The sequence below is a fragment of the Maniola jurtina genome, chromosome 11, assembly GCF_905333055.1.
Source record: "Maniola jurtina chromosome 11, ilManJurt1.1, whole genome shotgun sequence".
NCBI classification, from domain to species: Eukaryota; Metazoa; Arthropoda; class Insecta; order Lepidoptera; family Nymphalidae; genus Maniola; species Maniola jurtina.
Genome location: NC_060039.1, coordinates 415,045 through 429,921, shown reverse-complemented (window position 1 = coordinate 429,921; position 14,877 = coordinate 415,045). Strand labels below are relative to the sequence as shown.

The window sequence follows — 14,877 nt, the reverse complement described above, 5'->3', positions numbered from 1 at the left end:
GAAGTCGCAGGTATCAGGTAGAGTAGTAATAAATAAATCTATTATCAAAACCTAGGTGAGCTTATAAAAACAACAAGTGACATTTTTCAGTGTTTCAGGTTTCTAAAAATGCTAAATAATAAGCCATCTATGAGCTTTTAAGCAACACACCCTAAAGTTGCTCATTGTAGCACCAGGCTCTGATTGGTTCAAGTACAGAGCAGAAACGATGGATTGCAGTTCGCCCTCAGGGTTTATTAAGATCATATTAAAAAAATTAAACAAAAATAGTAAAACATATTCAAAATATCATATTTTCCAAGGTGTGCCATCTTGTTTCCTACCTTCCATGTTGAAATGACCATACAACAATATGGTGGAGTCTAATTATCTGGAATATAGGCCTCAAAACCTAACTGCCTCCAATGGGTCCAATATTTTATACAAGAGAATATGACATACGCCAAAAATGTCTACCAGAGGAAAATTTCAGTTATAGTATAAAGCTCAAAGCTATTAAAATTATGAATGTTTCAATACGCTAACAGAAAAACTTGCGTTGTTTCAACGGAGCACTGTCACTGTCACTGTCGGAGAAACAAGCAGCAAAGCCACTCTTGTCCCTTAGAGAGTCCCTGCTCAAGGACTGTGCCGTTCTGCCCGCTGACTTTTTAACTTTTCTAACACATTTTGGTGTGGATTGTACCAAGGCACAGGGCAAGCCACCAGAAAGTTTTTTATTACTTCCCTCACTAGACGATTCCTTGTAAAATTGTCCTACTTTATCCCTATTCACTGTCCGGCTGCGAAGACATCTGGATGACGTATTGTCCTTCCCCGTGCTCTTAGTGTTGGGACAGGCTACGTTCACCCCTGGACTAGAAGTGACCTGCTCCATGGAACTATCCAACTGCAGCACTGAAGGGTTGGTTTCCTCAACATCTAATTTCAAACCTCTTCTTCTTCCACTTCTAGTCTTGGAAACTACTTTTTCTTCTGAATTTTCCTTCCGATTTACGTTAAGAGTCCCTTTACGCATGTTATACCTCCTACCGGTGGCAATGGGTTTGGAGAGAGCGATGTTAGTTGAACAGTTTGGTTCATGAGTTTCTGTGTTGTTTCTGTGCCGTCTGGGATACCTGGATGCACCGCTGCTTCGGGACTGGAAAGAAATATTCAAATTATTCTTACTTTCTCGTTTATTACTTTTACTAGTGTTATTATTGCCTTCTAACTTTGTCTCCATGAATTTTAGTAAGGAAGTGCTCTTGTTCACCCTAGTGGACTGTTCCTGACTTTTCACTGTTACTAATTTTATGGCATTTTCAGAAGAATCGGTGCTGCAACTCAATGCAGCAGTGTCTGGAAACCCCGTGTTGACAGACTTATTTACACACATCATTATTTTATCGCACTGCACTTTTTGTTTTGAGTGCTTCGTCAGGGCCCTAGTGTTTTGATTCCTCAACTTTTGTGGCCTCTTTGATGAGTGTACTTTGGTGGAACGGATATAGTTGGCTGTGAAACCAGAAACATCACTCAAGTCCTCAAACTGACCATTCAGTACAATGTCATTTGTTCCTTTCCTAGGTGACATTACCTTGCTCTTGCTCTGGTTGTTTGTGGCCACTTTGTTTGATTGTTTATCCTCTTCCTCCACAACATCCTGTTTACCATTAACAATGCTAGCGTTGAATATTTCAAAGGAACTATTGAGGTTACTATTATTCCATTTCTGTTGAGCAGTTCGCAAGCTTCTCCTTAACTGCACAACTTTTGGTGTTGAAGTGCAAACTTTATTCTTTTTAGACTTTTCCCTTGTGAGACAAGTCTTTTGCAACTTCATGTTTTTGGATTTCTTCCGCCCTGATGATGAATTAATATTGAATTCAATATCGGAGTCCGCTCTGTCAGACTTGCAACTGTTGAGGGCAGGTTTTTGAATCTGTGGAGTTTTAAAATAGACATTCTGCTGCTTCTCTGTTGACACAGAATCTTCATCTAACAACTTTTTCTTTTTCGGGGACGGCTCCCGATCTTCGCTTTTAACACTGGGGGGTTTGGCTGTGGAGCACTGCGGCTGCTCAGATTGTTTTTTAAGGATATTGTCATAGTTGAAGAGGCAGGGGGCTCGCTTGGTGTAGATCCAGTAGGATATCTCGTCCATGTTGCTCATAAAGGGAGGGTCCTGGTGCGGAGGGCGGGGCGCGGGCGGGGCGGGAGACGCGCGCGCACGAGCCGCGCCAGGCACTGCAGCGGTGAACGCCAGCCGCACAATGCCCGGAGCACCAGCTCCGCAATGCCGCTTGATCCCGCGCCCGCGCGCGGCTCGGGCCTGCTCGCTCCCATCATCATCACATTCCATGCACCTGCACATTCAACAGGCTCTGAGCATCATCATCACCTACTGAAACACTTTTTAAATTGAAGTTTAGCTGTCAGAGAAACTTCAGATTGCATGCCATCATGAAGATAAGATGCAGGTTGTTTAGCATATCACTACCCATATTATTAGTGCAAAAGTATATTTGTTTATTGATTTGTCCTTCATATTATGTTTGTATAGTTGAATTTGTGTAGATTGACATAGGCTACTTTTATTCCAGAAAATCAATTCCCATGGGATTTTTAAAACCTAAATCCACACGGACGAAGTCGCGGGCATCAGCTAGTTAAAACAATAATTTTGATGTACATTTATACAAAAATCGAACTGCAAAGCATTTTTTGTACAACAAATTACTCAACCAATTGGTACTTGCATGTAGATCAATACATATAATATCAATAATGAGCATATATACTAAACTCAGTTTGCTCAAAATCGGTTGAGTCTAACTCAAGTTACAGTTTGACTAGATTTTCTCGCGAACTACGCCAAGGGATAAGACGAATAGTTTCAAAAGCTTTACTTACAATAGGGAATGATTCGATTGACTCAATAAACTACGCTATTGCAGCTGTACACCTCAAAACCTGTCAGTATGACGCCGTCTTCACATGAACGGGATACGAAGGAAAAAGTTGATCAATTTACTTACTTTTACAATTCCGACTGTGGCAAAACTTGTTTTTACAATTTCCTAATACGAACAGACACACCAATTTTACTAATATAATGAAATTCGACGTAGTTTTCGCAAAACTGGTCAACTGAGAATGGTACCCGACGACGAGGCACTAGTGTCAACACAGGTAAAGGATTTTTTAAGGAGTCACATTTAACGTTCACGATGAAACAACACGCGAAATTTGTGAAATCAAAGCGTACCTATCTCAAAAGGGCTTATTTATTTGAGACGAAATAAAATATAAAAAGAAACATTACGGCACACAACCACAGCAAAGCTTTTTTTTTTTTAGTTCTAGTCCAGTTCCACACCACAGACATTATTCATTAGATAATATTAATAATAGACAGCAGACGCTGACTGTAGATTACAGTAGTCGAGGGTAACATTGTTAACAAGTAAGCAGCTCAATGGAAATAATGGCATAAAAAGATGACAAAAAGTTAAAAAAAAATCAATTAGGTATCTGTAAAAACTTTTTCGAATTAAGCAAAAGCGTTCTTCATCTTTGCATTCAACAAAATAAATAAAAACGTTTGGTGTTTTATTAATGTACCTATATTATTAGTATATTAAGGGTTGTGAGTTTTTTTGGGCTTTTTCAACGGTAATATTCAAACTAGATGATGCCCGCGGATTCAGGTTTTTTATTTTCAAGAGCCTCGATAGCTCAACGGTTGAGGAGCGGACTGAATGATTAATTATTATTTATTGAGCCGTTGACTCACTATTACACGCTTACAATGTTATACGTGATGACTGTACTGCATATTCCGTGCTCCTTCTGCGCATCTTAGGTATCTATTCTGTGGATATTATGACAAATTCAACTGTCAAGCCAGGGCCGTTAAAAAAAACAACTGTCAAGTATCAGTTGGGGACTTCGTCTGTGTTAGCGTTTGCTGGCGCGCGTGTTGTGTCTTTTTGGAGTGTTTTTTTTTTGTTAAAAGTGACCGGTTTTTGTGGTGCTGGAAGTTGGAACCATGCTGGAACTAACTGGGAAGCGCTCTAGGGGGGTGCCGCGCGTATGTCGGCGAGCGCTGGTACAGGCGAAGTCCATACTAATTATATTATAGTTTCCCTAAAATGTAAATAACTACAAACTTGACATTGGCTAATCTTTGTAAAGCCAGACGAGAGAAAAAGAAAAAAAAGTATCAGTTGTCACTTGTCAATGTCAAATAAAATTCTCGAGAAGGTTCACGAATTCACGAAAATTGCGGGTAAAATTGGTTATTGTTGTTTTGCTATAATTTGTAATGATTTTTATTTGTCGTGAAAAATGAACGACATACAAAATATTATCGATCGTCAGCTCGGAATATGTAAGTACATGTGATTTATCAGTTGTTATCAATCACTTTTGCGTTAATCTCAACATATTCAACAGTCAACTTTCGCGCGGTATTTTCTAGATTCCCGTTTCAACTACGACAATGTCTTGAAGAGGCTTGTGGTACACAGCGAGGAGTCATTCTACGGGTTGGGGGGCGATCCGCTGCCGGGTATCTTTGATCTGGACCCGCCGATATTCGCTTGTCGATTTTCCGAAGCCCCCGGCTATGAACATATCCTTGCTCTCGCTAATGAGGATGGCCGAGTGGTTATTCAGGTAAATATACTCCCTTGCAAAACGGGCACCTATTACAAGCTACATCTAAACCTAACATACACCTTTAAATTGTGCAAGCACCCACTGTAAGAAGTGATTTCTTCAAAATAGAATTAGCATAGTAGTAGTATCTGCCAACGTCAGTTCTCAACAAATTATGAATTCAAGCTCCATCAGAAACACACACAACTCCAGGTCTCTTGTGTTCAAGATGCACAATTTCTTTCAAATCTCAAAAGGGTATTCTGGTTGCTCAGGGAGTAACTTGAGAGCCTTAGCTGGCCGCCGAAGAGGCATGTTGGCAGTTAGAAGCCTCTCTTACTGTCCATAGGCTAGCTTGAGCTTCCTGTACTTTTTCTAGGTCCTTTTTGAGGAATAGAAAGTGGCCCAGATTGAACAGGACCTGTTTCTTGATATCAAGTATTTTAAGAATATAATGCAAATATTTAACTTTTACAAATATTTTTGAGTCTAGATCCTTTCTATCAAGTTTTTTCATGCATATCAAGTCATTCATAACCCATTTTATACATTGAAAACTCTTTAGTTGTAAACTATTGTTTTGCAAATGGGTTTAGTTTTTTTTATTAAAGTTGATACACTTAAGATGACACATAAGATGCCTGTGACCTTGAACTGATGATGCAATGGGTGATGTAGTGTATATTGTTCAGCAGTCAGTCTTTCATGTAGCAGACATGAAGGAGCAAGTCGTCTTCAGTAACCCATCGCTGGCCTGTTACTGAGCATGGGTCTCCTCTCTGAGAAGGGTTGTAGCCATAGTTCACCACGTTGATCAAGCTCACCTTTATAGAAATACTTTTATTCAAATAAACCTTTACAAGTACTTTTGAATTGTCAAACTCATATTCTAACACTGGTTCTGTAGAATATCTTTAAAAATATGTATATGGAAAAGTCTCAAATCAGATGATGATTGTTTCCAGGACACGTCCACAGTAAGCAGTGCAGGCTCACTGGGAGAGTACCAGTGCCATATGAATGCAGTGTTTGACCTGGCCTGGATGCCACACCACATGAACTTTGTCACTGCCTCAGGTACATTGTTAAACAGCAAATAAGTATACTGATATAGTAGAATAGATATTTTATTATGTATATGTTATGCTCAAAGACTGAAAACGCTCATTGAGGCTCATAGGGTCGCTTTATTCAGGACCTTCTTTGTGAGCAGGCTTAATGCTTTATAAATTCACTAAGGGTATAATAGACAAGACTGCATGGAGTTGGGGTCCTCTGATTTCATTCTAGTGTAGTGCTCAGAACGCGTTGTGTCTTCTTCATTGCTACAACGCGTTGTGGTTGTATAGAATAATGCAGCATTAACTTCGCAATGTAGTCTGTGTGATTGCCGCGCAATGCGTTGTGAGCGCCATAAGCGCCATAACATGAATTTCGGGATGCAGGTGTTTACAGTGACCTAGAATCATGAAAGGCAGGCAGGTAGGTTTTATAGCACAAGTGAAGGAAAAAATCCGATGGTTTGTGGTGACTGTGAAAGTGCAGTTTTTAGGTAAAAGGACATCTACGAGCATAGTTCAAACAGGATGATCCATTATTATCAGTCTACTGAAAGTGTTGCTTAGATATAGGAAAAGTTTCTGTTGTTGAAGTAAGAGCCATTATGCATGTCTATTAGTAGCCTTACGACTCAGTTGAGGGCCACTGTGAGAATTTATAATTTGTATAGAAGTAGTAGTAGTAGTAGTAGTGCCTATACACAAGACCAATTGTATATAAATCACAAATCCAATCAAGTCAAATATTTGCTGATTGTAGGTTCTATCGGTTACCAGTGTGCGTAATGGCTCTTGATGTGGCGCCAGTTTTTAGGGTTCAGTACCCAAAAAGTAAAAAACGGAGCCCTATTAATGCTACTCTACTATCTGTCTGTCTGAATCATGTCACAGGTCTCTAGCTCGTAGGCGAAATGAGTTACAAACCTGAAATGGTATTTGGTGTAGAACGTTGACCCAAACCCAAAGATTGAAATAGAAATTGAATTAAATTCTTTTTGTTAAAAGCAAAATGTTTTCATCTCTAGGTGATCACACAGCTTACCTCTGGGACGTGTCGGGGTCATCGCCGAAACAAGTCCTCAGATTCGCTCACCACACTAGATCCGTCAAAACTGCAGCATTCCGCCCCGCGGAGCCGTCCGTGTTTGCGACAGGTGCTAGAGACGGCCACATATTGCTTTGGGACATAAGAACTAGCGGCCCATCGGCCGTCTTCCTCAAACCTGACAACGGTTTAATGAACTGTCACGCCAGTTTCACTCCCAAGACGCCGGGCTCGCACGGCAAGAGACCACGCCTCGACAACCAAAGAGCTATCAGCATCACGGGACTCGTGTTCCAAAACGATGTAACCCTGATCTCTTGCGGCGACGGCGACGGCAACATCAAAGTCTGGGATTTGAGAAAGAACTACAACATTTACAAGAAAGAACCTCTCCCCAAACATTCCATCCCATACTGCGGCAGTTCCACTAAAAACGGCTACACGAATTTAATAATAGACGACGCGAGGGTTCGCCTGTACGCCAGCTGCATGGACAACGTCATATACTGCTTCAACATCTCCACCTACAACTGCCTGCCGGAACAGCGCTACATCGGCCACGAGAACAATACCTTCTACATAAAAACCAGTTTAAGCCCCGATAGTATGTATTTAGTTAGTGGAAGCAGTGATAAAAACGCATATATATGGAATGTCAAATACTCCCACCCGGTAGTAAAGTTAACGGGACATCGGGCGGAGGTCACTTGTGCCGCGTGGTGCCAGAAAGGGGACATGAAGATAGTGACTTGTAGCGACGACGCCAAACACAAAATATGGAGAATAGGCAGGGAGTTCCCTGAAATAGATGTGGAGTTGCAGGGGAGAGCGGAAACTGTGCCGCGCGCGGAGCTCACCAGCCTCCCGCAGTGGGGCGGACTGGACAAGACGCCCAAGTCGCTAAAACGCAACATATCAACCCCCAGTTCGTACAGCGCCAAACGCGCTCGCTCTAAAGAGAGCAGCACGAGGAAAACTAAACGGTGCCTCGCAGACCTGATGGCCGCGTCGAAAGACGCCGACGAAGTACCCGCTACCTTGACTAAACGATTCAAACTAGACCTGCCTTGCATTCCTGAAGAGCCCCTTTTGCCGGCTGGCATAAAACGACAGAGACATTCCACAGAAATTTCTCCAGATTGCTCCACACCTTGCAAAACGAAACGTTTAGACCCAGACTCCAGTCCCAAAACCCCAGAATGGACATATTACACCCCCAAAGCGGGAACATCGTTCATGTCGCCGACAAAAAGTTACGAAAAGAAAACATGCAAAATTCTCTCCGCCAAAAGTCCAAAAGCCATATCCTCGAGTACGATACCCCACCGGACTCCCGTCAAAGTGTCCCCGACTAAAGTAAGACTCGTAAGTTTTACTACGCCGACTAAAAATTTACCCAACTTCGTTTTGGACGGCGAAGCGCCACATTTGAGACTGATGTCGCCCGTAAAGATAAAACAGGAAACTACAGATTGGTTAACATTAATGGTTCGCGAGAAAAAAGGAAAACCTGTTGAAACCGTTGAAAAAGTTATTCAAGTTGCACCACTCAGTCCTAAAGAAAATATGCCCACCAGAAGAAATTCGCTCGCAGAGAAAACTCCGAAGTCTGTTAAGAAATCTTTGACTTTACTGAAATACTTTAGTGTTGTTGAAAAGAAAAATGGCGTAATTTAACTCTGAAATTGTACTGTTTTTTTAGATAGGTAAGTGAAATCTTTTTTATTTTATGGCCATAAAGCCATATTAGTTTTTGATCCAGTAAGCGATCGCGATTATTATTATAATGAAATCATTAATGTTTTATCTATACTGACCTAGACTAAGATCTGGAGTTCGATTTCTAATATAGAAATCAAATTAACTCTTTTGGCCCTCAATTATTATTTTTATAAGTTTTGCGTGTTGTGTTCCTATTCCACGATCTCTTAGTAAATCGATGAGAGGGCCGCAAAGCGCAGTTTTGTTATGAAACCCTTAATTTTCTGCTGTTTTCTAAATTGTCAACAAATACCTGACTGTACAAACCTTTAATTTTTATTTCTGTTTCGTATTTTAGACAGTAATAAGCTGATGATAATTAATTTTATGTGAGTACTTGCAGAGGATGTACCATGCGATCTAACTAAGAATAGGAATGACTTTTCGCCATATTGAAACGCTAAGACTTTTCAATATGGCGATCTATCTAGGCTGTCAATATTTTGAATATTTTTTTTAGTAAGTACCTACTAAATCGTCCGTTTACTGCAAGAACTCATTAATTGCGAAAATCAAGTACCTAAGTAGGTTCTTACAATAATTTACAACTATGAAAATCGTCTCTTTCGTATTAAACTAAATTCGTCTGAAAAACATAACCAGTTCATAGTTGTTGTAAACTTGATTGTTTTCAGCAATAATTAATAACTTTTTGCTTTGCACTTAACCAACGGAATTTTTATTTACCTAGATATAAGATAAAATTAATTTAGCAATAAAAACCTTACTTAGACAATATTTTTCGCAAAGCGTTCGTTGTATGGCTTTTGGTAAAAATCAAGAGATGGACAAATGTTGTTCTTGTGCCTTTCATTATTTATTTTGTTTGTTTTTGGTACAAAATAAATATGGTAATATCATATGTTTTAAAAGACCGTTGACAGATCGAAATATTGACTTTTCCTATTCTTACTATGATCGCATTGTACGTTTTTCGGACTAATGACTTTGGTCTGAGACTGTTTTGAATGTATGTGCTAATGTTGTTTAATTATTAGTTGTAGGTATCTGAGCCTCATTTACTCATTGAGCCTCAAAAGCATTTTAAACCTTTTTGTGACTTAAGTAATTTCAATAAAGATGCTATTTTGTCTTGTACCTACGTAGTTTAATTTAACCTTTGATAATCCAGTTTCCTGAACACGTTATTACATGAAACTTTTTTCAGTTTGACTTGTTCGTATAGGTGTGGTATATTATTATCATTATTTCGAAATTGATACAACTTGAACACAACTGATTTTTCAGCTACATTCAACTATCGTATTGAGTTTTACCTCAAAAGGAAAAACGGAACCCCTTATAGGATCACTTTGTTGTCTGTTCGTCCGTCCGTCGTGTCTGTCAAGAAAACCTATAAGGTACTTCCCGTTGACCTCTAGAATCACGTAGACCTGTATGAGAGTACACAAAAAAAATTGAAGTGTTCACGAAAAAATTAATTTACTAAATCACTATAGATGGCGCTGTTGTCATTAACTTTCTGTGTTGCACATAAAATTTTGAAAATATCTTGTACTACGGAACCTTTCGTATGTGGGTCCGACTCGCACTTGACCAGTTTTTTTTAAATATTTTAGAATTCCAAGTTTTTGAAAATATTTTTGTGATTGGTTGGTGAATTAAGATGGTTTAACACCCACCAATAACTCCCACTGATATTTTTGCCTCTATCAATTTGTACGGGATTACGTCACAGAGAGCGCTATACAAACTCCTTTCCTTGGATCTATCCCATATCTATCCACTCTACCATTATTATACTCTATATCTCTAGTATAATCTCTGACCGGGCTTAACACCTGTGGTAAGATTCAATAAAACAACAATATAAGATGTGCCATTGCTCACTCTTTATTACGCTTGTTAATTCATTATATAAAACATAATATAAATCATCTTGTAAATATCACCGATGGTTGTAGCAACGCGCATCGCTGCAAGCCACGTTTGCTGTCGGTAAGCCGATCTTAATGATTTGCTGCGGCTGAATGTGAAAGCGAACAGTGGGACTACTGTCAACTTTTGCTATTACCTAAACAGAACAATATGCTAACGTGCTATACTCCATCTGCGGAGAGAAGTTGGCATAGCGCTCTCTCAGTTACGTAATCTCATACAAATGATAGAGCCATTTTCAGTAGGCGTTAACCTTTTTGAGTCACCAGCCATGTACAGACATGCTTTCAAAAAACATTCCAAATTCAATTTCAAAATGTTTTAAAAAACATTCGAAATTCAATTAGAAAACATAGTTTCGTTTGTGATTGGTTGGGGGCTCAAAATTATTAGCGCTCACTGAGATTTTTGGATTTGTAACAGAGAGCGCTATACTAACTTCCTTCCGTGGATAGGGTATGGCTTCATCGCGTTCACATGGTGCGTTGGCATTGTTGGTATTATTTATTGCCGTCTTTAGTTCAGTTTAGTCAAGACTCAACTAGCGTCAAGAGTAGAGATACTTGCGATGTAAGTTAGCGGTGGGCGATTCTTTCGAATAACAATCGAATAATTGTACAAAACAATCGATTGTTTCCGATTGTTCAATTGTTACATGTCTGGGACGAATGAATCGAAAATTGAACGCATTGCGTTATCGAGTAATTGAATAATCGACTGTCGATTTTTATTCGACTGTTTTTTAATAAACCGATTGTTCGATTCATTCGATTGTTTTTTTGCAATAATCACCCATCGCTAATGCAAGTAGGTATGGTTGATGGTAAACCCACAGTTCTGTATTATTTCTGCACTATGATTTATTTTTATAAAGTAGACAAAAGTGTAAAAAGTTATTTCCAAATATTTTTGAATATCATGTATCTAAAACGCATTGCGTTCGTTCCTAAAGTAATTTCGCATTTAGCCGCAGCAAAGAAGTAAGAGTTCATGTTTTTAAGTAGACACAGTAAAAAATTTGATTTTAAATTACAATTTGACAGCAAAAAAAGTAAAATCAGAAGGGCTACTATGAGTTTTGAAAAAGTTTGCTCGCTATCACTTGCCTTAACAATAATGAGGAGCTGCGGGGTGATTCGCTAACGTAGAGTGTCTATAGCACTGAATGTTAGCCACCGAGCTTTTTGATATTGGTTGGTGCTACAATGCTGCTTCACTGAGTGACATCAAAATAATTTTTCATAGAAAACTTTCAATGGATTAAAAATAAATGTCAAATGGGCTCGGTGGCAGTGTAAGACACTGAGTTAGCCAATCAGTAGGCTGGTCAACAAAATGGTGTGATGACACCTCTGACCAAAATCCTTTTTTTTTCTGTTTAATCTGGACGTTTTTGGTCCACTGAAACTCATTTCTGGCCTAAAACTATGGTAAAATTGAGTCCAAAGTTCGTGATTTCGGTCAAAACTCATAGGATAGATCGCGTCACGAAATCAGAACGCAGTAATCGATTCCAAGGTCTTTTTTGAAGCGCAGTACATAGGCCAAGGAATAATTCATACTTATTACAATGTAAACATTGGGTAGGCACCGATTAATACGATAGATTTGATTTACATACTTATCTAATTTCGACCCAGTTGCATGATTTGTGGTCGTACGACATAATGAGTGTATTTTGCCGGACAGCTCGCAAAGTTCCAGCGAAATGAACAAGAAAGCGGGTAGTTCGATATTGTCCATGACAACTTCATCTCTCAACAATACATGCAACTTGGTCCAAATATCGATAAATCGTCGTAATAATCCTACGTACCCGTTTTAATGTTATATGTTGTTAATCCTCGAAATAAGCCTAAAGTCATCAGGAATAAATTCAATTTTCCACTGAGATCGCGATACACCTATGTACTTAATATAGATTTTTACTCCAACTTTCGTGACGAGTTCTGAAACCCTTAAGCGGCTCGCAGGGATGTCTCACAAATCGGAAACAACACGGACGAGTCAGTAACGAAACGTTTAGCGAAAATAAAAATAACACAAAAGAAATGTTAACAAAAGAGCAGGCGCCGGGCGCCTCCGCCATACAATTTGTTATACCTACTACATCTAAGACTGCACTTAAGGTGTAGCTCCGATTATCACTGAAGCTCGGCCATCGCGAGAAGTGGCGGTAGTTACACATTGCAGCAACTCTCAACTTGAGATGTCATCGATGCATGCGCTGTGATCGATGACAAGACGATATTAGTGCGACGGGTTTTGGTTTGAACCGTTGACCTTTCGGATTTTAATCCACTTTTTAATCGTTGAACTATTGACGTTCTTAATTTAGCAAAATACCTAACGCCATATCGTCTGTTTACTGCTAAAACTCATTAATTGCAAAAAATATCTTCAAGTACCGGTTTACAACAACTATGAACTATAATTACGTAGGTATAGATTTCGTGTAGACCTGCAGTGCATAGTTGTTGTAAACAGTTTACAACCTACTACCTACAAGGTACCTACTTGACTTTGTGCAATTAATGAGAATTCTTGCGTTAAACCGACGAAATACGATTGTAAGGTAATAAATTGTTAATTAGATATAAGTCAATGCTGCAGGACATCTATAATACCGCAGTTTAGAGGCCGTAGGCAGACATTCAGTGTGATAGTCGGAAGTACCCCTTAGAACCCTACGTAACTTAACACTATGTACATACAATCTTTATCCAAGCGATTTTTAAAAAAGTCTTAGTACTTTTATCGTATTAATTTGAAAATTTGTTAAATGTCTTTATCGTTAAATTCACTTGTATCCACTCGCACCACATTTTTATTATATTTTTTTTTTCATTTTCGTTTATAACACAACAAGAGTAACAGAATTAGCCCTGCTAAATAAACTACTAACATAAGTTACAACTAGGTACAACCAATATATTGTACGAACGACGAGCGCGCCATTACGTTCTCTTTCATCTGTCGACTGTCACATCGACAGAAGGGAGGCGCAATTGCGTTTCCCGCGCTTTTTCGCAAAACGTTTCTTTTTACACGCGCCGGCCGGACGACGCAACCACGCTCCCCAGCTTCCATATTTAAACATCTCATAAATTCCGTCCATATTGCACAAAAGGCAGCGCATCGCGTTCATATCAATTGACATTTTAAAAATGATAAAAATATTTTGATAATCTATTATGGAATCGCGCGCGACTCGATCGCCGGAGGCGGGTCGCTGTCGCCGCGCCAGCATCGAGCCGCTGTCGCGATTCGAGATCAAAAGCCGAGGCGATTCTACCGATACGTCACCTCCTATATTCCGATTCACGCGATGCGGGCTTCGCCTGACGCGAGATACGTGGGGTTCGCGCTTCATACAGTTACAACTAAAACCACATACATATATTATTATTATTAGGACAGCTATATTAATTAAATGTAAGTTTAACTTTAGTCTACAGATATACTTTTGTCTGAAAAGTATGTTTTTCGTGTCAAAACCGTGTACAAAACATCTCGGAGAAGAAACCCGCATCCCGTGAACTTCTTCTCCAAAATTCGTCACATCGACGTCGCGTCGAGTGCTCCAGAAATACAACGCCGCGTCGACGACTAAATAATAGAATTCGTTTATGTAACTACCGATGGCCACGCGAGTCCGCGTCTCGTCGCTGCGTCTCACCTCCCGGCTCGCCCCCGGGACTCGGGGAAGCCCCGACTACTAATACAAACATCCGAAACCGATTACAAGTGGCAATAATTTAAACACAGTATTCAAAACGAGTAAATATTTCCAAAAACTACATTCGGTCGGCGAATGCGGCGAACGCGATCGATATAATAGTATTAGTAAGTTTGTACTTTGATCATTATTTGAGTGCAATTAAAGGAACTCGAACACTCGGACGGCGCACCGAGTCGCTTTAACCTGATATGAGCGGCGACTGCGCGGCGTGCGCCGGCGCCGCAAGCCCGGCGCGCGCCACTGCTCGACAACTGCAACACGACAAGGCACACATCACTTGCTGCAATCTTACAAACAGCTTCAAACAAAGAAAGAGTTTATTCGTGACATTAGGTACAAGGAATCAAAAGCTTGATTTGCTATAATCCGCTAAAAAGGCAAATCTGTATGGCACAACGTGCAGGAAAAGCCAGCCACCAAGCAAGCCCCCACGTACCACCACGCACCACCGCACAAATCCACCAAAACCAAAGCGCACGGTTTTTTATAGTTAAAAAAGATGGCTAGTAGTACATGTGCAAGAGTCCCCAGATGCTAATTATAGCGACTTCGCACCGAAAAGTGCAGCGTTACAAGTGCAACGTTATGTCGCTGGCATAAATTTACCTCGTTTTAACTGAAACTTAAGTCTAAGCAACCCAACCCTAGTGGTCCTGCGGTGGACGTCTATCTGTTGACAATGAACCCAAACCCCAGCCGTTGCACTATTGACGTACCCACAGCACAAG

General features: G+C 40.0%; 3 protein-coding genes across 7 annotated transcripts in view; 1 reads left to right on the top strand and 2 right to left on the bottom strand.

Moving 5' to 3' along the window:
- Positions 1–23: 23 nt before the first annotated feature.
- On the bottom strand, positions 24–3,347 carry LOC123869877. Of its 2 annotated transcripts, XM_045912954.1 has the most exons (3): positions 3,021–3,347; positions 1,580–2,348; positions 24–1,141 (listed from the first exon to the last, which is right to left on the bottom strand). In XM_045912954.1, exons 2-3 carry the CDS (start codon positions 2,342–2,344, stop codon positions 521–523), a joined length of 1,386 nt encoding a protein of 461 aa, XP_045768910.1. In that variant the 5' UTR covers positions 2,345–2,348; positions 3,021–3,347; the 3' UTR covers positions 24–520. The 2 variants fall into 2 exon arrangements, with proteins under 2 accessions (XP_045768910.1, XP_045768909.1); XM_045912953.1 differs by having other exon boundaries at positions 24–2,348.
- Positions 3,348–4,231: 884 nt separating this feature from the next.
- On the top strand, positions 4,232–8,833 carry LOC123869876 (protein lethal(2)denticleless). The gene is made up of 4 exons (XM_045912952.1): positions 4,232–4,375; positions 4,466–4,662; positions 5,610–5,721; positions 6,728–8,833. The coding sequence occupies exons 1-4, from the start codon at positions 4,333–4,335 to the stop codon at positions 8,422–8,424; spliced, it is 2,049 nt and encodes a 682-aa protein (XP_045768908.1). The 5' UTR covers positions 4,232–4,332; the 3' UTR covers positions 8,425–8,833.
- Positions 8,834–8,970: 137 nt separating this feature from the next.
- Positions 8,971–14,877, bottom strand: part of LOC123869879 — a 69,457-nt gene continuing 63,550 nt past the window's right edge. For 3 of the 4 annotated variants that reach the window (XM_045912959.1, XM_045912958.1, XM_045912956.1), the window contains 2 exons: positions 12,910–14,400; positions 8,971–9,128 (listed from right to left, as the gene is read on the bottom strand). The gene's annotated coding sequence lies outside the window, so the exon portion shown is untranslated. Of the gene's footprint in view, positions 9,129–10,339; positions 14,401–14,877 lie in introns of those variants that run through there. The other variant, XM_045912957.1, reaches the window with a different exon arrangement.

Excerpts from the sequence above, each read along its gene's own strand:
- LOC123869876 (XM_045912952.1), top strand. The coding sequence starts at position 4,333 with ATGAACGACATACAAAATATTATCGATCGTCAGCTCGGAATAT. Across the intron at positions 4,663-5,609 it reads ATGGCCGAGTGGTTATTCAG|GACACGTCCACAGTAAGCAG; the intron begins GTAAATATACTC and ends GATTGTTTCCAG. Across the intron at positions 5,722-6,727 it reads GAACTTTGTCACTGCCTCAG|GTGATCACACAGCTTACCTC; the intron begins GTACATTGTTAA and ends TTTCATCTCTAG.
- LOC123869877 (XM_045912953.1), bottom strand. The coding sequence starts at position 2,344 with ATGGAATGTGATGATGATGGGAGCGAGCAGGCCCGAGCCGCGCGCGGG.